General features: G+C 42.1%; 1 protein-coding gene across 2 annotated transcripts; it reads left to right on the forward strand.

Annotated features, from left to right (window-relative positions):
• The first annotated feature begins 4,349 nt into the window (after positions 1 to 4,349).
• CSRP3 (cysteine and glycine rich protein 3) lies at positions 4,350 to 15,143 on the forward strand. Of its 2 annotated transcripts, none has more exons than XM_033928025.1 (6): positions 4,350 to 4,483; positions 7,735 to 7,872; positions 10,573 to 10,741; positions 10,865 to 10,997; positions 13,322 to 13,415; positions 14,214 to 15,143. In XM_033928025.1, the coding sequence occupies exons 2-6, from the start codon at positions 7,761 to 7,763 to the stop codon at positions 14,285 to 14,287; spliced, it is 582 nt and encodes a 193-aa protein (XP_033783916.1). In that variant the 5' UTR covers positions 4,350 to 4,483; positions 7,735 to 7,760; the 3' UTR covers positions 14,288 to 15,143. The 2 variants fall into 2 exon arrangements, with proteins under 2 accessions (XP_033783916.1, XP_033783917.1); XM_033928026.1 differs by having other exon boundaries at positions 4,461 to 4,571.
• The last annotated feature ends 193 nt before the right edge of the window (positions 15,144 to 15,336 follow it).

Genomic DNA, 15,336 nt, shown 5'->3' on the forward strand with positions numbered 1-15,336 from the left:
TTATAATAATACTGTACACTTGTTGAAAGAAATAAAAAGGAATAAAGATTTTTTTTAAAAAAAATTGTTTTAATTGGCTTTTAATAGCATGATCATGCCAATTAACCTCCCCTTTTACAAAACCGAAGCGGTAACGGCACCAACACTCATAGAATTCCTAGGAGCGTCAGCTGTTACCGCCACAGCTGGTGCTAAAAACCGCACTATGATTTTACAAAAGGGGGGAGGGTAAGTTAGGCACCAGCACCTAACTTTAGGCCGCTTTTACAGAATTTCCCTTGAAACGTTGATCTCTCTTTTATTCTTAAATTTCTAGAACACCTTTCCCAGGCTTTGCCCTGGATGTTTCACTTCTGTATTATGAACCAAAATCTTCTGTTACTCTAGAGATTAGGTTTTGGTAATGGGATCCCATTTACTGATTTAAAATTCATGGTTAGTGTGCGCTGTCGCCATTTGTCATGCGTTCTCAGCCATAGGAATAATTTCTTACAGTGGATCCTGCAGCAGATACCGTGTTTCCCCGATGATAAGGCAGGGCCATCAAATAAGACAGCCCCCCCTTTTTAGAAAAAATGTAAAATAAGGCACCCCCGCAAATAAGCCACCCACCGATACCTGCGCTTACCCGAATCGGGTGGTACGGTGGGTGACTCCGTGTGGTCCCTCCGTCTACCGTATTTGCCTCCATGGCTGCGTGCCGCGCCTCGTCATGAAGTGAAGAGGAGGAAGTGACAGGACTGCAGCGCGCGCACGTGACTCCGCGCAAGGAAACACAGGCAGCTTCCCTCATCCCTCCCTAACGGAGACTGCAGGAGTTTGTTCACGGCCAGAACATCCAATACAGGTAATAAAATTCTGTTTTTTTTCAACAATAACTGTGTACTTCATGGGTAAATAAGGCATCCCCCCGAAAATAAGCCCTAGAGCATATTTTGGCCTTCCAAAAAAAATAAGACAGTGTCTTACCATCGGGGAAACAGGGTAGCGCTTTTTAATTAGTACGTTAGATTTTGAGCCCACTGGGACAGATATGGAAAATGCTTGAGTACCTGATTGTAAACTGCTTAAATAACCTTGATAGATGGTTTATAAAAAATAACAGTAGAATAATAATAATGGTAAGTTATTTGGTTGTTTAGATTTTCTGTTATACACTTCTCCCTCTGTATTTGCAGTTTCAGCATTCACTGTTTTTAGCTGGCTGGCTCCTCCCCCCAAAAATTACATCAGCTTGCATAGAGAAATCGCTGATTCCCAGCACTTTCTTCACCGTGTTTTGCCTCTCCTTCAGGAACAGACCAAGTCTCCCACCATGTTATTCACAGTGTCACTATATTCGCGATGGTTTTTAATAGAAAACAGCGAATGACATGAGAAAGTTATTCACGGTTTTTCTGTATTTGTGGTTCTGTTAATCCCCTATCACAGCGAATACGGAGGGAGAAGTCTATCCACTTATTCTATGCTGTGATATTTTAACTGGACCAGCAAAATGAGGTGTTAAGACCAGAGGCTCCTTTTTCAAAGGGCTCATTTGTAACTTAGCCACCCTTCAGGTAGCCATATAGCTTTTAAGAAACACTTATGTCGTGAAACCAAGAAATACTGTGTTCTACATTCACTTTCCCCATGACAAATGAAACCTTCCCAAAGGTACAGGCGCTTTAAATAGTCTGAGCATAGAGAGCCTGAAAAACATTCTTGTCGAGTGAAGTGTCGCCTTCTTGCTCCATGAGTCACTGGATGTAGGACAGAGGCCAGAGACCCTGTGCTTGTCTGACTTTGGCAAATTCTGTTCATGGGATGGTTCAGTTTCTGTAAGAAACTGAATTGGTTTCAAACACTTGTAAAAACTCATAAAATGTATGTTGGTGACCATAAACTTGGCAGTGTGGGTATACTTAGGCTCTGCCTATGAAAATGGAGAGAAGTGTTTTGAGGAAATCTTAATCATATTATGATTTTGATTAGACTTCTAATATTCTGCTTCCTATCAAAGTGACTCATAATCATGACAACATGTCAAAAATAAAAATAACACCCAGATATCTATCCTTATAAACCTTGTTTTCTGTTCCTCATTTCCTATATATCAAATGTTATGAATTAGCTTTTGTAACTAGTACAATTTACGTGTACTAATCTGAATTTTTTAAATGGCTTAAAAAAGGTTTGGATAATTTCCTAAAAGAGAAGTCCATAGGCCAATTATTAAGATGGTTTGGGGAAATCTGCTTATTCCTAGGATAAGGAGCATAAAATCTGTTTTACTACTTGGGATCTAGCTGGGTACTTTGGACCTGAGTTGGCCACAGTTTGAAACAAGATATTGGGCTTGATGGACTTTCGGTTTGTCCCAGTACAACAGCTCTCGTGCTCTTATGTGAGCCAAGTATAGAACAATTGAGGCATTGTGACATCACTGATGAGATTGGCTCTTAGGCATTGATGGAATGAGGCATTATGACATCACAATCTCTGCTACTCTTTGGGATGGACCTTTGGTCTTTCCCAGTATAGCTATTCTTATGTTAGCCAAGTATAGAACAATCAATCCATTGTGACATCACGGATGAGGTTGGCTCTTAGGCATTGGTGGAATGAGACATTATGACATAAGTCTCTGCTACTCTTTGGGTTTCAGCCAGGTATTTGGGACCTGGGTTGGCCACTGTTGGAAACAGGACACGGGGCTTGATGGACCTTCGGTCTGTCCCATTATGGCAATTCTCTTCTTATTTTAGTGTCTTATACTAAGTCTATAATGAGTTCCAGGTTCCATGGTATGTGGAATGAGTACTCGAAAGGATGACTGCCGTGCGCCATTTCCTCCAAATGGGTTGCTTTGGTGGAAATTGGCAATGGCAGCAGTAGCGATGGCATGGATAAGAATTGAGGAGGGCAGATGCTGGACACCTGAAAAGAGGGAGGCAGGGGAGATGCTGGACACATGAGGTAGAAAAGGGAAAGGTAGATCTGAATGTGAAGGGGGGGCCCAAGAGAAGATGCAAATGACCTTGAAGGAGGCATGGTTGAAGGTCTGCCTAGGGCAGGGGTAGGCAATTCAGGTCCTTGAGAGCCGGAGCCAGGTCAGGTTTTCAGGATATCCACAATGAATATGTATGAGATGGATTTGCATGCACTGCCTCCTTGAGATGCAAATCTATCTCATGCATATTTATTGTGGAGATCCTGAAAACCTGACCTGGCTCTCGAGGACTGGAATTGCCTACCCCTGGCCTACGGCATTTGTTGCCCTGGTGCTTGGGGAAGGCTTCAGGGAAGGGGGATACAAATCTTTTAGCCCCACTTTCAGTTCTGAGGATAAAGTGGAGGTTTCCTGGGGAAAGGGAGTCTGGGGGTCCTATTCAGTCAATGGACCCTTTCATTTTATTGCAATGCCATGTGCAGGGGACTAGCATTGTGTCCCTGAGTCAGAGGCTTCTCAAGAGAAGATGGTTTCTTCCCGGAGATCAGTCCTTTCCAGCCAGCTGAAAAGGAAGTAGCTAGTGATTAGAGAACTTATGGCCCTTTGGTTGCATTGTTAACTTTAAAAGTTCTCAGCTCATGTTGGGCTAAGGATCACTTTTGGGATGTCCTTTTCTATTGTATGATTTATTTTTTTATGTCACTGAAATGTGCTAGTTGATCTAACTTGAATGCCATTTGTGTGATAAGGCATATAAAATGTTTCATTATTAAATATTTAAGTGTGTCTATACATTTTTATCAAGATATATTGGATGACCTCTAGAGCAATCTTTTATGCACCTTAACTTTGTCTTCTGATGTGGGAAATGGAGCTGATTTAACTGGTACTGACATTATTCACTTGCACACATTTTATAGAAATGAAAGGTTTTTATTATTGTAAAAAAAGACACCCCCTCTTTCCTCTAGAGTCAGACCACTCCAATTCACCGATGTCTGATTTTAGACTTCCTTGTAGTATGTAGCCCAAGAACTCTCGGGCTTTTCTGATGGCTCCAGTGTCATCATAAATCAAAGAAGAAATTCAATCGAGATGAGCTATGAAGGTCTGGCCTTTTTTTTTTTCCTTGCGTTTTATTTTAATGCATATTATTTTAAAGCGTAGCATTCGATTGTATTTGCCACCAGTTCTTAAATAATGGTTTTGGTGACGTGACTTTTGAAACGGTTTTCAGTCCTTCTAAAAGGATCTATCTTTAAGGGTTGTTTCAAAGCCTGTGCACTGACTTTATCTGTAACATAAAAGTGTAATCCCAGGTCTGCATTGTTATCCTGCTTACTCACATGTGGTATTAGGGGAAAAAAAACCCCAGCAGTTCCGTCATAGGTTATTTTTGACTTGCCGCTTGCCATGATGTCTTTGTCCGTCACTCACCACCCTCAAAAAAGGGGCAGGGGTGTTGAGGGTGGGGGATTTAAGGATCTCAAGAGCCGTTCTCATCAGATTCCTCTCTAGCCCAAGACACAGCAGCAGGAACAGACCAACCCGGTATGTGATGATGGAGCCGACTGCTTCACGGGGGATGGCACAGTGGGAGCAATCATTTTATCGAGGAGGGGGTTATGACCGCTTCCAGGTGGAGCTGTCCGTTTTGATTGGTTTAATACTTATGGAATCTAGAAGGCTAACTTTCAGTTCAATTTACTGATGAGGTAGAATGGTAGTTGTTTCGATACTGCATGTATAGTGGGGAGAGGGACAATTTTCTAACCTTTCCAATACTTTTTCACAACTAGAACTTGATATTTTCTTCCTGTAGAACTGAATCTATAAAACCCCTCATAAGAGGGCTCGAGGCAGAATCAAAATAAGTTGAAGCCTGCATAATTGATAACTGCATTTTGTAAAATTAGGAGATTATGTGCTGTGTATACTTAACTGAACAGTTCTCATAATTCAAGATGAGACAGGAATTAAAAGACAGAGCAGGAGGAATAGAAATCTGAGACCAGACTAAAAATATGTGTGTAGGGGTTTTTTTTTAAACTTTTATTTTGTGAAAATATTTTTTGCATGGTATTTGGCTCTAGTTGGGTTTGTCATTGCTAGTGTAAGGGCTGCTTATCATCCATGGTTATAAATAGCTCCCTTACACATCCCTTAGATCCTGGCAGCCAAAGTTAAGCCAGGCTAGCTGTGATATAGCGGCTTCTGTAATAGGAAAGTGACTAGACTCTGCCAAGGGGCTAAGGAGAGACTCAATCAGACGATTAGAATAGGGCTGAAACAGAATGTGCTGTTGACAAGATCACATTTCAGTGCTGTCAGAACCAGGACATCGGTGAAGTTCAACTCGAAGCATGCTGCTAAGAGAAAGGATGTTTAGATAATTCAGCTGGAGGCTACAGAATAAAGCCTTCAGCTTCCATGTTCATTTCTGAAACTTTCTTCTCCATTCTTAGTTCCATATTATGGAGTAATGGTAAAGGGTTTTCCCCATCTTAAACTAAACTGGGGACCTCTATGCTGGTCCTTGGAAGAGGTCCCAACCCCAGATAGGCAATGTATGCTCCAGGAGCTGGAGAGGAGGTTTCTGGCCTTGCTGCTTACTTAGGGGCCCTTTTGCTAAGTTGGGGTTAAGCGCTAACATGTGCTTGCCTTGGTTTTTAAAAAAATCCACTACCGCGGAATGCATATGGGTATCCTATGGTCATTTTGTGTTCAGCATGTACTAAGAAAATATTTTTTAGCACTGGGGGTAGAGAGTGCATGCCCATCGGGTAGCACAGCTGCATCATATGCTAACCAATTAGCATGTGGTTAACTTACCCCCTCCCCTTTTTTAATAAAACCACACAAGGTTTTTAGCGCCACCCAGCACACCTGATGCTCTGCGCTACTCGGATGGTCATAGCGTTCCTATAAGCGTCAGAGCAGCGCAATAGCCAACGCTAAAAACCTCTTGCATGGTTTTGTAAAAAAGGGGGGGGGGGTTAGTGCAGAAGCTCTTACTGCATAGTAAATAGGTTTTGCTAAGGGCCCCCATGCTAGCGACTATGCGCTAATTGGGAAATTTAGCTTATGACTATTAATGGGGGGGGGGGGGAAGAAATAGTGCAGCTGTAAAATGGCTGCATTTCCTCAAAGTGGCATCAGTGCACAGGAAAGCTCTTCACTACTGATACCGCAGTCCGCATTTTAGCTCAGCTTAGTAAAAGGGTCCCTTAGTGCTCTAGAGCCTGGAGAAGGGATCATTTGTCCTCTGGGCCTGAGCCTCCCAATCCCCTAGTAACCTAATGACAGAAATATGAGCATGGAAGGGTTGTTGGAACATTTTTACAGTGTTCACTAGGTAGGTCTCAGTTAAAAAAATAGTAATTTTTAGTGTTAAGAGCATCATTTTGCAGCAAAACTAGCTTTCATTCTTCCCAAAGTACCTGAGGCATCAGTATAGGGCAACAGCGAGCTTAAGCGGTTTACAATGAAAACGTTAATCAAGGGGAAGAAGTAGAGAGATGAGCCTCTTCCTCCTCCTATTCTCTGTTACAATTTTCAATGTTTAAGGGGATCAGGTTAGAGGTAAACTAATTTAACTATGCTGCAGCAGGATAATAATAATAATAACTTTATTTTTGTATACCGCCATACCCCGAAGAGTTCTAGGCGGTTCACATTAGTTTGACAGAGATTACAAGTGGTTACATATCGAATTGGTCATAGAGTTGCGAACAGCAAGGAGAGAAGTAGGGGGGGAGGGGAGTAGATTGCGCTAAAGAATTCAAAGACGTGGTGCAGTTGTTGGATATTATGATTCCTGGTATTTAACGGTTGTGAAGGCTTGTCCGAAGTAGTGAGTCTATGAGGGTTCTTCCCAAAAATCCAGTGCCAAAGAATTCCATAATCATAATGTAAAGGGTTGTGGCATTAAAGCAAGAACATAAGAATAGACTTACTGGGTCAGACCAATGGTCCATCAAGCCCAGTAGCCCGTCTTCATGATGGCCAATCCAGGTCACCAGTACCTGGCAAAAACCCAGAGTAGCAACATTCCAGAATCTCAAAGATTAGCAAGATTCCGGAAACTCAAATAGTAGCAACATTCCATGCAGGATCCCCAAAGAGTAGCAAAATTCTGGAATCCCTAGAATAGCAACATTCTATGCTACCGATCCAGGGCAAGCAGTGGCTTCCTCCATGTCTTTCTAAATAACAGACTATGGACTTTTCCTCCAGGAACTTGTCCAAACCTTTCTTAAAACCAGCTACGCTATCCGCTCTTACCACATCCTCTAGCAACGCGTTCCAGAGCTTAACTATTCTCTGAGTTAAATTTTTTTTCCTCCTATTGGTTTTAAGAGTATTTCCCTTTAACTTCATTGAGGGTTGCCTAGTCTTTGTAATTTTTGACAGAGTGAAAAATCGATCCACTTGTACCTGCAAGGTGGTCTGGCCTGCGAACAAATTTGTAAATGACTTGGAATTTTTTTGACTAATTAGTAATCTTCCCACATGGGACAATATAACGAAAGCAGGTTGAAAAAAGTTTTTGTAGTGAATCCAAACTGGGTGAGAACCCGGCTTGAGAGAGAGCAGAGAGGCTACACTGGCCAGCTGACGATATTCCTACAGAACAAGAGGGTATGAAGGTCCACCACTGCTTTGGGATTTCTGATGGATTGTGAATTCTACTTGTGTCCCAGGTCAGCGCTTGATAGAGTAGGTTCCACACTTAACTGAACTACATCCACAGGACACTTCTACAGACTGTTGTCTTTAATCAATATGTTCTTGGATTTTAGGTTTTCTTTGATTGAAAAATACCAAGATGCCAATCCTAGGAGGTGGTGCAAAGTGTGGGGCTTGCTCTAAGACTGTCTATCACGCAGAAGAGATTCAATGCAATGGGAGAAGTTTTCACAAGCCTTGCTTCATCTGCAGTAAGTGCCTATAACAACTACTTCCAGTTTACAATTTGTGGTGGACGGAGCAGGGGAGTAACAAAAGATTCTAGAATCCCAAAAAGGATCAAGATTCCATGCAGAATCTCAAAGATTAGTAAGATTCCGGAACCCCAAATAAGAGCAGTATTCCATGCAGAATCCCCAGAAGAGCAACATAAGATGCTACTGATCCAGGGCAAGCAGTGGCTTCCCCCATGTCTTTCTCAATAACAGACTATGGACTTTTCCTCCAGGAACTTGTCCAAATCTTTCTTAAAACCAGCTACGCTATCCGCTCTTACCACAACCTCTGGCAACGCATTCCAGAACTTAACTATTCTCTTAAGTGAAAAAAATATTTCCTCTTATTGGTTTTAAGAAGTATTTCTCTCTAACTTCATGGCGTGTCCCCTAGTCTTTGTAATTTTTGACAGAGTGAAAATTCAATCCAATTGTACCTGTTCTACACCACTCAGGATTTTGTAGACTTCAATCCTATCTCCCCTCAGCCTTCTCTTTTCCATGCTGAAGAGCCCTAACCTTTTTAGTCTTTCCTCATATGAGAGGAGTTCCATCCCCTTTACCATCTTGGTTGCTCTTCTTTGAACCTTTTCTAGCGCTGCTATATCTTTCTTGAGATAAGGAGACCAGAACTGAACGCAATACAGAGCCATTATAACATTCTTAGTCTTGTTTACATTTCTTTTCTAATAATTCCTAGAATCTTGTTTGCTTTGTTTTGGCCACCGCTGCACATTGGGCAGAAGGTTTCATCAATCTGCATGCGTTTTAACAACTTTAAATTTGCAGATGACACAATACTGTTCAATCACCTCAATCGTCATCCCAATTTCCAGATCCACTGATAAATAAGTTAAAATAGCACCTGTCCTACTCCGGATCCCTGCTCTGATTAAAGTGTAGAAGTGGTAACATTAAGTGACATGACACATGTCTCCATAATTGTAGGACTCCCTGTCCAATACTGGGCCACTCTTAATTTGACAAAAGTGCTGGAAGGGTTAAGTCAAAGAGCACAAGATACATTTATAAAACCACCCTAGGATCGAACTAAGCCAGGGATCAAAGACATGTACCTTCATGAGAGGTATGACTATTCACCCAACAATAGTAAAAATGAGGAGGATATCTCCACTAAGTGAATTGATCCAAGTTGTCAATGCGTGTGGGGAGGATTACCTCTGCCCTCTCTCTCTCTCCCTGTAAGCGTCAAGTCCAATATTTCATTGCTACAGATAAGGTCAAATAAACCAGGAGAAAGATCTCCACCATCCAAGTAGACACGAACAAACCACAGTGGAGATACGTAGTAACGTTGGCGTGCAGTTTATTCATGAAATGTATAAGTATGTGCGGTGGCTCGACACCTCAGGAGCCTAACACACTTGAGTAAATGTAAATATACAATAATAATATAATGAAACAAATGTGATAAAAGAAAAAATGAAAATTGTACCTGGATGTTGGGTCAAGAATTGATTCTAAAAGGACCTGGCGCGGCCTCTGCAACACAAAAAGTGTGAAAACTAACATATTTAAACGAAGGGGGAGGGGTGTGGTGTGAAAAATGCATAAAGTAAATATGTAAAAAAATACAACGGAAGTGTGCTATATCTATTTATATGTTAATGAATAATGTCACGCTTATTTATATACTCATGTTTTTAAGGTAAAAGGCATAAGCCATTGCTTCAGAAACACTTCCGTTGGTTGGCATAACTATATGACAAATTAGGGATCTTTTTAATTTTTATGTTAATGATGTCCTACTGCTTTTAACTGTATTTTTTTCTACGTATTTACTTTATGCATTTTTCACACCACACCCCTCTCCCTTCGTTTAAATATGTTATTCATAGTTAGTTTTCACACTTTTTTTGTGTTGCAGAGGCCGTGCCAGGTCCTTTTAGAATCAATTCTTTACCCAACATACAGGTACAATTTTCATTTTTTTTTTACTTTTATCACATTTGTTTCATTATATTATTGTATATTTACACTTATTCAGGTGTGTTAGGTTCCTGAGGCAGGCCATATTGGCCGAAACACGTGACTTTTTACATTTCATGAATAAAATTACACACCAACATTACTACGTATCTCCACTGTGGTTTGTGTTCATTGCTGCAGCTAAAAGTATTACAACATGTTAATCGAGACACTGCACATTTTCCTCAGTCCCTTATTTAAAGCACAGCTGTGCTGGCTGGTTGTCGGGGTCTCTCTGCAGCTGACGCTCTTTCCCCAGGCCTCGGAGCTGCTGCTGTCAGGAGGTGACAGATCTGTGAGCTCATCCAGCAGCAGCACTTCAAGGTCCTCATCCCCGTCTGTTGTGGCAAATGGATGCCCAGAGGCCAGGAATAGAAGCATTTTATCTCCTGCCACACTTTCCATGACTCTCCAACACCCTAAGCAAACCCGTGATTGAATTCTTAGCATTTTCAGGCATCAGCTGCTGGCTGAAAATGTAAGATTTTCAGATCTTGTTAAAAAGTACTGTCCTCTAAGGGCACCTGCTGGAACCAATTTTGAATTGGTTCGACCGAGATTCAAAATTTCATGTTTCCATTGCAGGTAACTCTAAAACCATTCGTTGAAATAGGACGGTTTGTGACATGCAATTCTGTTGGCCGAGGTGGTGATGTAGACAAAAACTAATATTTTGTGTCTTTTTAGTGGTTTGTAGAAAAGCTTTGGACAGTACGACAGTAGCTGCTCACGAGTCAGAAATCTATTGCAAATCCTGCTACGGAAGGAAGTACGGTCCGAAAGGCTACGGCTATGGACAAGGCGCTGGGTGTCTGAACACAGATACAGGGGAGCGCTTTGGCATTGAAGTACCCCAGTAAGTAACTCATGTTCTGCACTCACCAGGTCTTTGCCTTATTTCTCGCTGTTGTACTGAAGCCATAAAACTTGGTCTGTTGGAGTGGAAATAACATTCAGTCTGTCTGTCTGTTTCTATTAGCTCCCAGCCTGCACGTACCTCTTCGCCAAATGCCAGCTCTTCTAAATTTGCCCAAAGGTTTGGTGGATCAGACATATGTCTCCGGTGTGGCAAAGCCGTCTATGCTGCAGAAAAAGTCATGGGAGGTGGAAAAGTAAGTGACTCGTATCACCCTTTTTTTGCTTTATATCTTTATATCAGTCTTTAGAGCAAAAAAAGTTACTAATGGTATTGCAGAATTAATTTTAGTAAATACGGTATATTAAGATGGATTAGCTGAACCCACTGCATGTGTATAGTCAGTAAAACCAGGTACCATCTATTCAAATAGGCCGGACCTACTTGTATCTTCTGTACAAAACTCCAACACACCTACTGATTCCGCTACAGAATCCTCTCTTGTTTTTGGGGGGGGGGGGGGGCAGGCATGGAGGAGTAGCCTCATAGTGCAGTGAGCTGAGAAGCAGGGAACTGGGTTTATTCAGTGCCATAGTATGGGGGGGGGGGTAACTATGCTGGCACCTGTCCTCCTCTCTGCTCCCCGCTCCTTCCTGACACCCCCCCTTCTCTTTTTAACTTACCCGGCACAAGCAGCGTCACAAATTTGCTGCCCGCGTCGGTGTCTACTCTCTCTGACGTCACTTTCAGAGTCCCGCGTGGGCAAGTTCGTGACGCTTCTCATACTGGGACAATTAAAGCGGTGTGGAGGAAGGGGGAGGGATGCTACGCCACTGGGTTTAATTCCAACTGCAGATTCTGACCTAATTCTCCCCTCTTAGATTATGAGCCCACTAGGGATACTATGCCAACTGCATTTAACAAACAAACGGAGCACCTGGATAGAGAATGACACGGGGGAAAAAAATTATCACCGTTCCCACCCCTTCCCCATGAGCTTGTCCCCATTCCTGACCCGTCCCCACGAGCTCAGTCCCTATCCCTCCCCATCCCCACCCTGCAAACTGTCAGATTCCATCCGTACAAGCCTTGAATAGTTATGATTTTATACTGAACTTATTTTATTAAAGTATAAAAAGAGACTATTCTGTACAATTGTCATTTTATAAGCACAAATAATACAGAGCAAGGATCAACAAACCCCCTGTCTCCCCTCCCTTTCACAAATATCCCCTCCACTATTGTGAAAACTGAACAAACCAAATTACTACAGAATGCTACAAAGAAAAATCAGTCACACATGGCAGGAATAGTGTTGGGGGAGAGCAACTAGGGCAACTGCCCCCTGGTCAGAGAGAGAGAGGGAGCCCTAAGCCAGCTGGAAGCTAAAGAAGCACAGCCTGGGCTTTGCGATTCCCAGTTATGTCTAATACCAACTCTAGCAGGATACATATGTCAAATCTGAAATATTCTAATCACAAAATATAAAATAAATTTCTTTTTTTTTCTACCTTTTGTTTGGTAATTTTATTCTTCAAATCACATTGGGCTCAGGCTTTGGTTTGGGTTCCTTGTCTTCATTGTGGCATGGCTGGCTCCTGAAGGTAAAATAGGCGCAAGATGAGCTGGGGAGGAGATGCCGAGTCTGACAAGGGCACAATTTTTTTTTACCACAGGAGCAAGACTTTTCACCGCTCCTGCAGGGCGGTGAAAGGTCTTGTCCCCATTCTTGCGGATTTACTGTGGTGACCACAGTTTACTGCAGTAAACGGTCCCCATGTCATTCTCTACACCTGGACGAAAATGGATGGAACATATAACTTGGCTGAGTATCTACTTCCACAGCTCAGAAAATTCCCACACACCTGACTGCCTCTCGCATAGAGAAAGAGAAAGGAAAATGGTAAAACCAGAGGACATAATTTGAGGTTGAGGGGTGGTAGATTCAGGGGCAATGTTAGGAAATTCTACTTTACGGAGAGGGTGGTGGATGCCTGGAATGCGCTCCCGAGAGAGGTGGTGGAGAGTAAAACTGTGACTGAGTTCAAAGAAGCGTGGGATGAACACAGAAGATTTAGAATCAGAAAATAATATTAAAGATTGAACTAGGCCAGTTACTGGGCAGACTTGTACGGTCTGTGTCTGTGTATGGCCGTTTGGAGGAGGATGGGCAGGGGAGGGCTTAAATGGCTGGGAGGGTGTAGATGGGCTGGAGTAAGTCTTAACAGAGATTTCGGCAGTTGGAACCCAAGCACAGTACCGGGGAAAGCTTTGGATTCTCGCCCAGAAATAGCTAAGAAGGAAAAAAAAAAAAAAATTTTTAAATTGAATCAGGTTGGGCAGACTGGATGGACCATTCGGGTCTTTATCTGCCGTCATCTACTATGTTACTATGTTTATATATTCTGGCACTATTATTGAGAAGAGTGGTGCCAGAAGCGACATCTTTTTAAGTGATAATTAGCTTCAAAAACAGTGTATGAAAAAAAGGGGAATCTGGTAAAGGTACATTGTGAAGTATGTCTGCTGCTGGAGCGTGTGACGCTCGTCATAACATGTTTGCTGCTGTCCTTTCCACAGCCGTGGCATAAGACCTGCTTCCGCTGTGCGCTATGTGGGAAGAGCCTGGATTCTACAACTGTCACAGAGAAAGACAATGAGCTATACTGTAAAGGTCAGACCTCACTTTTAGCCACCTTTGGCTTAAATGTGTGTGTTGTTCTTGTGCGTTATAACCCTTTCTTTATGCCACCCTCTCAGCTGCTTGTGCTACATTTATCAGATAAAATACCTTTGAAAATTGCCCGAAAGTAGGAACCACTGTCTAAAGCACGTTGCTTTTTCCAGTGAAGCCAGTACGACCTTTAAAAGTACCAGTCAAAGCCATTTACCTAGCTCAGCTGCCCTCTACTTAGCTCAAGTACACAGAGGTTTCCAGAGCAATACATCAGAACCGCAGCACCCATGCTCTCTTTTCAAACGAAGGTGCTAATTTAGCTTCCTGTTGAACCATCTGCTCGGGTACAATTTACCCAGGCATTTTGTACACATTAATCTTGGACAGGCTGTGAAAAATGCAGCCTGATGGCATGGGAGTTCGTTTAAGTAAAGTTGGGGAATGTTTAAATCATCCAGATTTTCTTTTGGACTAGGTGGGAGGGGAGAAAGGTTGAGAGTTCTGGATTACAAGTCCGTTTGGGGTTGTGACTCCTCTTCCTTCACACCAAGCAAGATGGCTGGGCCACTGTTCTGAACAATATTTGTCAAGAACTGGCCCAACTCTTCTTTGAAATGGGTACCAGAAATGTAAAGCAATAACATAGGAGGAGGAGAGGGGTCAAGGGTTGTGTTTTTTTTAAAACATGTTCTCTTTCAAAGCTTTAGTTAAACTTTTACGTCTGTGTGGATTGATTCAACAATCAGATATTTAAGTATTAAACATGATCTCTTTCCCTTTCTCTCTCTTTGCCAGTTTGCTATGCAAAAAACTTTGGCCCAAAGGGTATTGGCTTCGGGGGCTTGACCCAAGTGGAACAAAGGGAGTAAAATGTTCTCTCCAGAAATCACAGAACAAATGGTTTAATCCACACTGTTCATCTGTGAAGAACAGCAAGTGCTTATTCCAACCTCCGTCCTTTCTTTGAGGCCCAGAACCAGGGAGCACAGCTGTCTTGTGCTTTCAGCTTTTCATATGGTCATCACTGGATCACACACATACATGACAAAGTGCACTGGAGCACAGCTGGATACAATGTACTGCATAACTTCTGTTAAACTCTTGATAAGTGTTGAGTTGCTTGCTACAGAGTGGAATAATAATACTAATAACCACTTAGTGGTTAGGACAGTGGGGCAGCTGGTTCAAATTCCTCTGTCACGGCTTCTGATCTTGGGTAAATCAACCTGCCACTGGCTCAGCTACAAATCCTTCTGGGACAGAAAAAATACCGGTCGCTCAAATCTAAATTCTTATTTCAAAATAAAAACCCAAACATACATTCTTTCGGGGGGAGAGACAGAAACCTTGATGGTTACCATCTTGTAGTAACCTATGACCTTGGAGTCCACTATATAGCCCTACAGACCTTGTATTGACAATTTCATACAGATAGCAGTGTAACAAAAATGTTTTGAAGCCAAAGTGTCATGACCATATGGTGCATTAAAATACTAAATCTTTACTGTATATAGGAGGTAAATGTTTCTAAGTTGAAATGCATGCCCTATCACTCAGTCTCTGTATAAGACCATCTGTATCACATTGAATTGCTTCTTGCTTTTCCTGTTGTGTTACATCTAAAGACAGTAAATATTTACAGCTACAGGATTTTGCATGTCTCATCTTTCTCTCTTCTCAAACCTTTCTATAACATCCTGAGTCATAAATTAGTTTCTCTCCCGACACTAGAGTGTCCCATTCCTTCTTGATCTCCAGTTTCATCTCGCTCTTAAAGTGGGGTTCATATCACAGAGTGCTGATCTGTCTGATTAACGAATGCAGCTTTTCCAAGTACAGAGGGGCACATTCGTAATATAGACTGAGTCCTCTAGGATTGCAAAGTCACACACAAACCTCAAACATTAACCAATGATAT

Source organism: Geotrypetes seraphini, chromosome 19 (assembly GCF_902459505.1).
Source record: "Geotrypetes seraphini chromosome 19, aGeoSer1.1, whole genome shotgun sequence".
In the NCBI taxonomy this organism is placed as follows: Eukaryota; Metazoa; Chordata; class Amphibia; order Gymnophiona; family Dermophiidae; genus Geotrypetes; species Geotrypetes seraphini.

Bases quoted from the DNA above. Each gene is read 5' to 3' on its own strand.
- CSRP3 (XM_033928025.1), top strand. From the start codon at position 7,761: ATGCCAATCCTAGGAGGTGGTGCAAAGTGTGGGGCTTGCTCTAAGACT. The intron at 7,873-10,572 runs GTAAGTGCCTAT...GTGTCTTTTTAG, and splicing joins CAAGCCTTGCTTCATCTGCA to TGGTTTGTAGAAAAGCTTTG. The intron at 10,998-13,321 runs GTAAGTGACTCG...TCCTTTCCACAG, and splicing joins AAGTCATGGGAGGTGGAAAA to CCGTGGCATAAGACCTGCTT.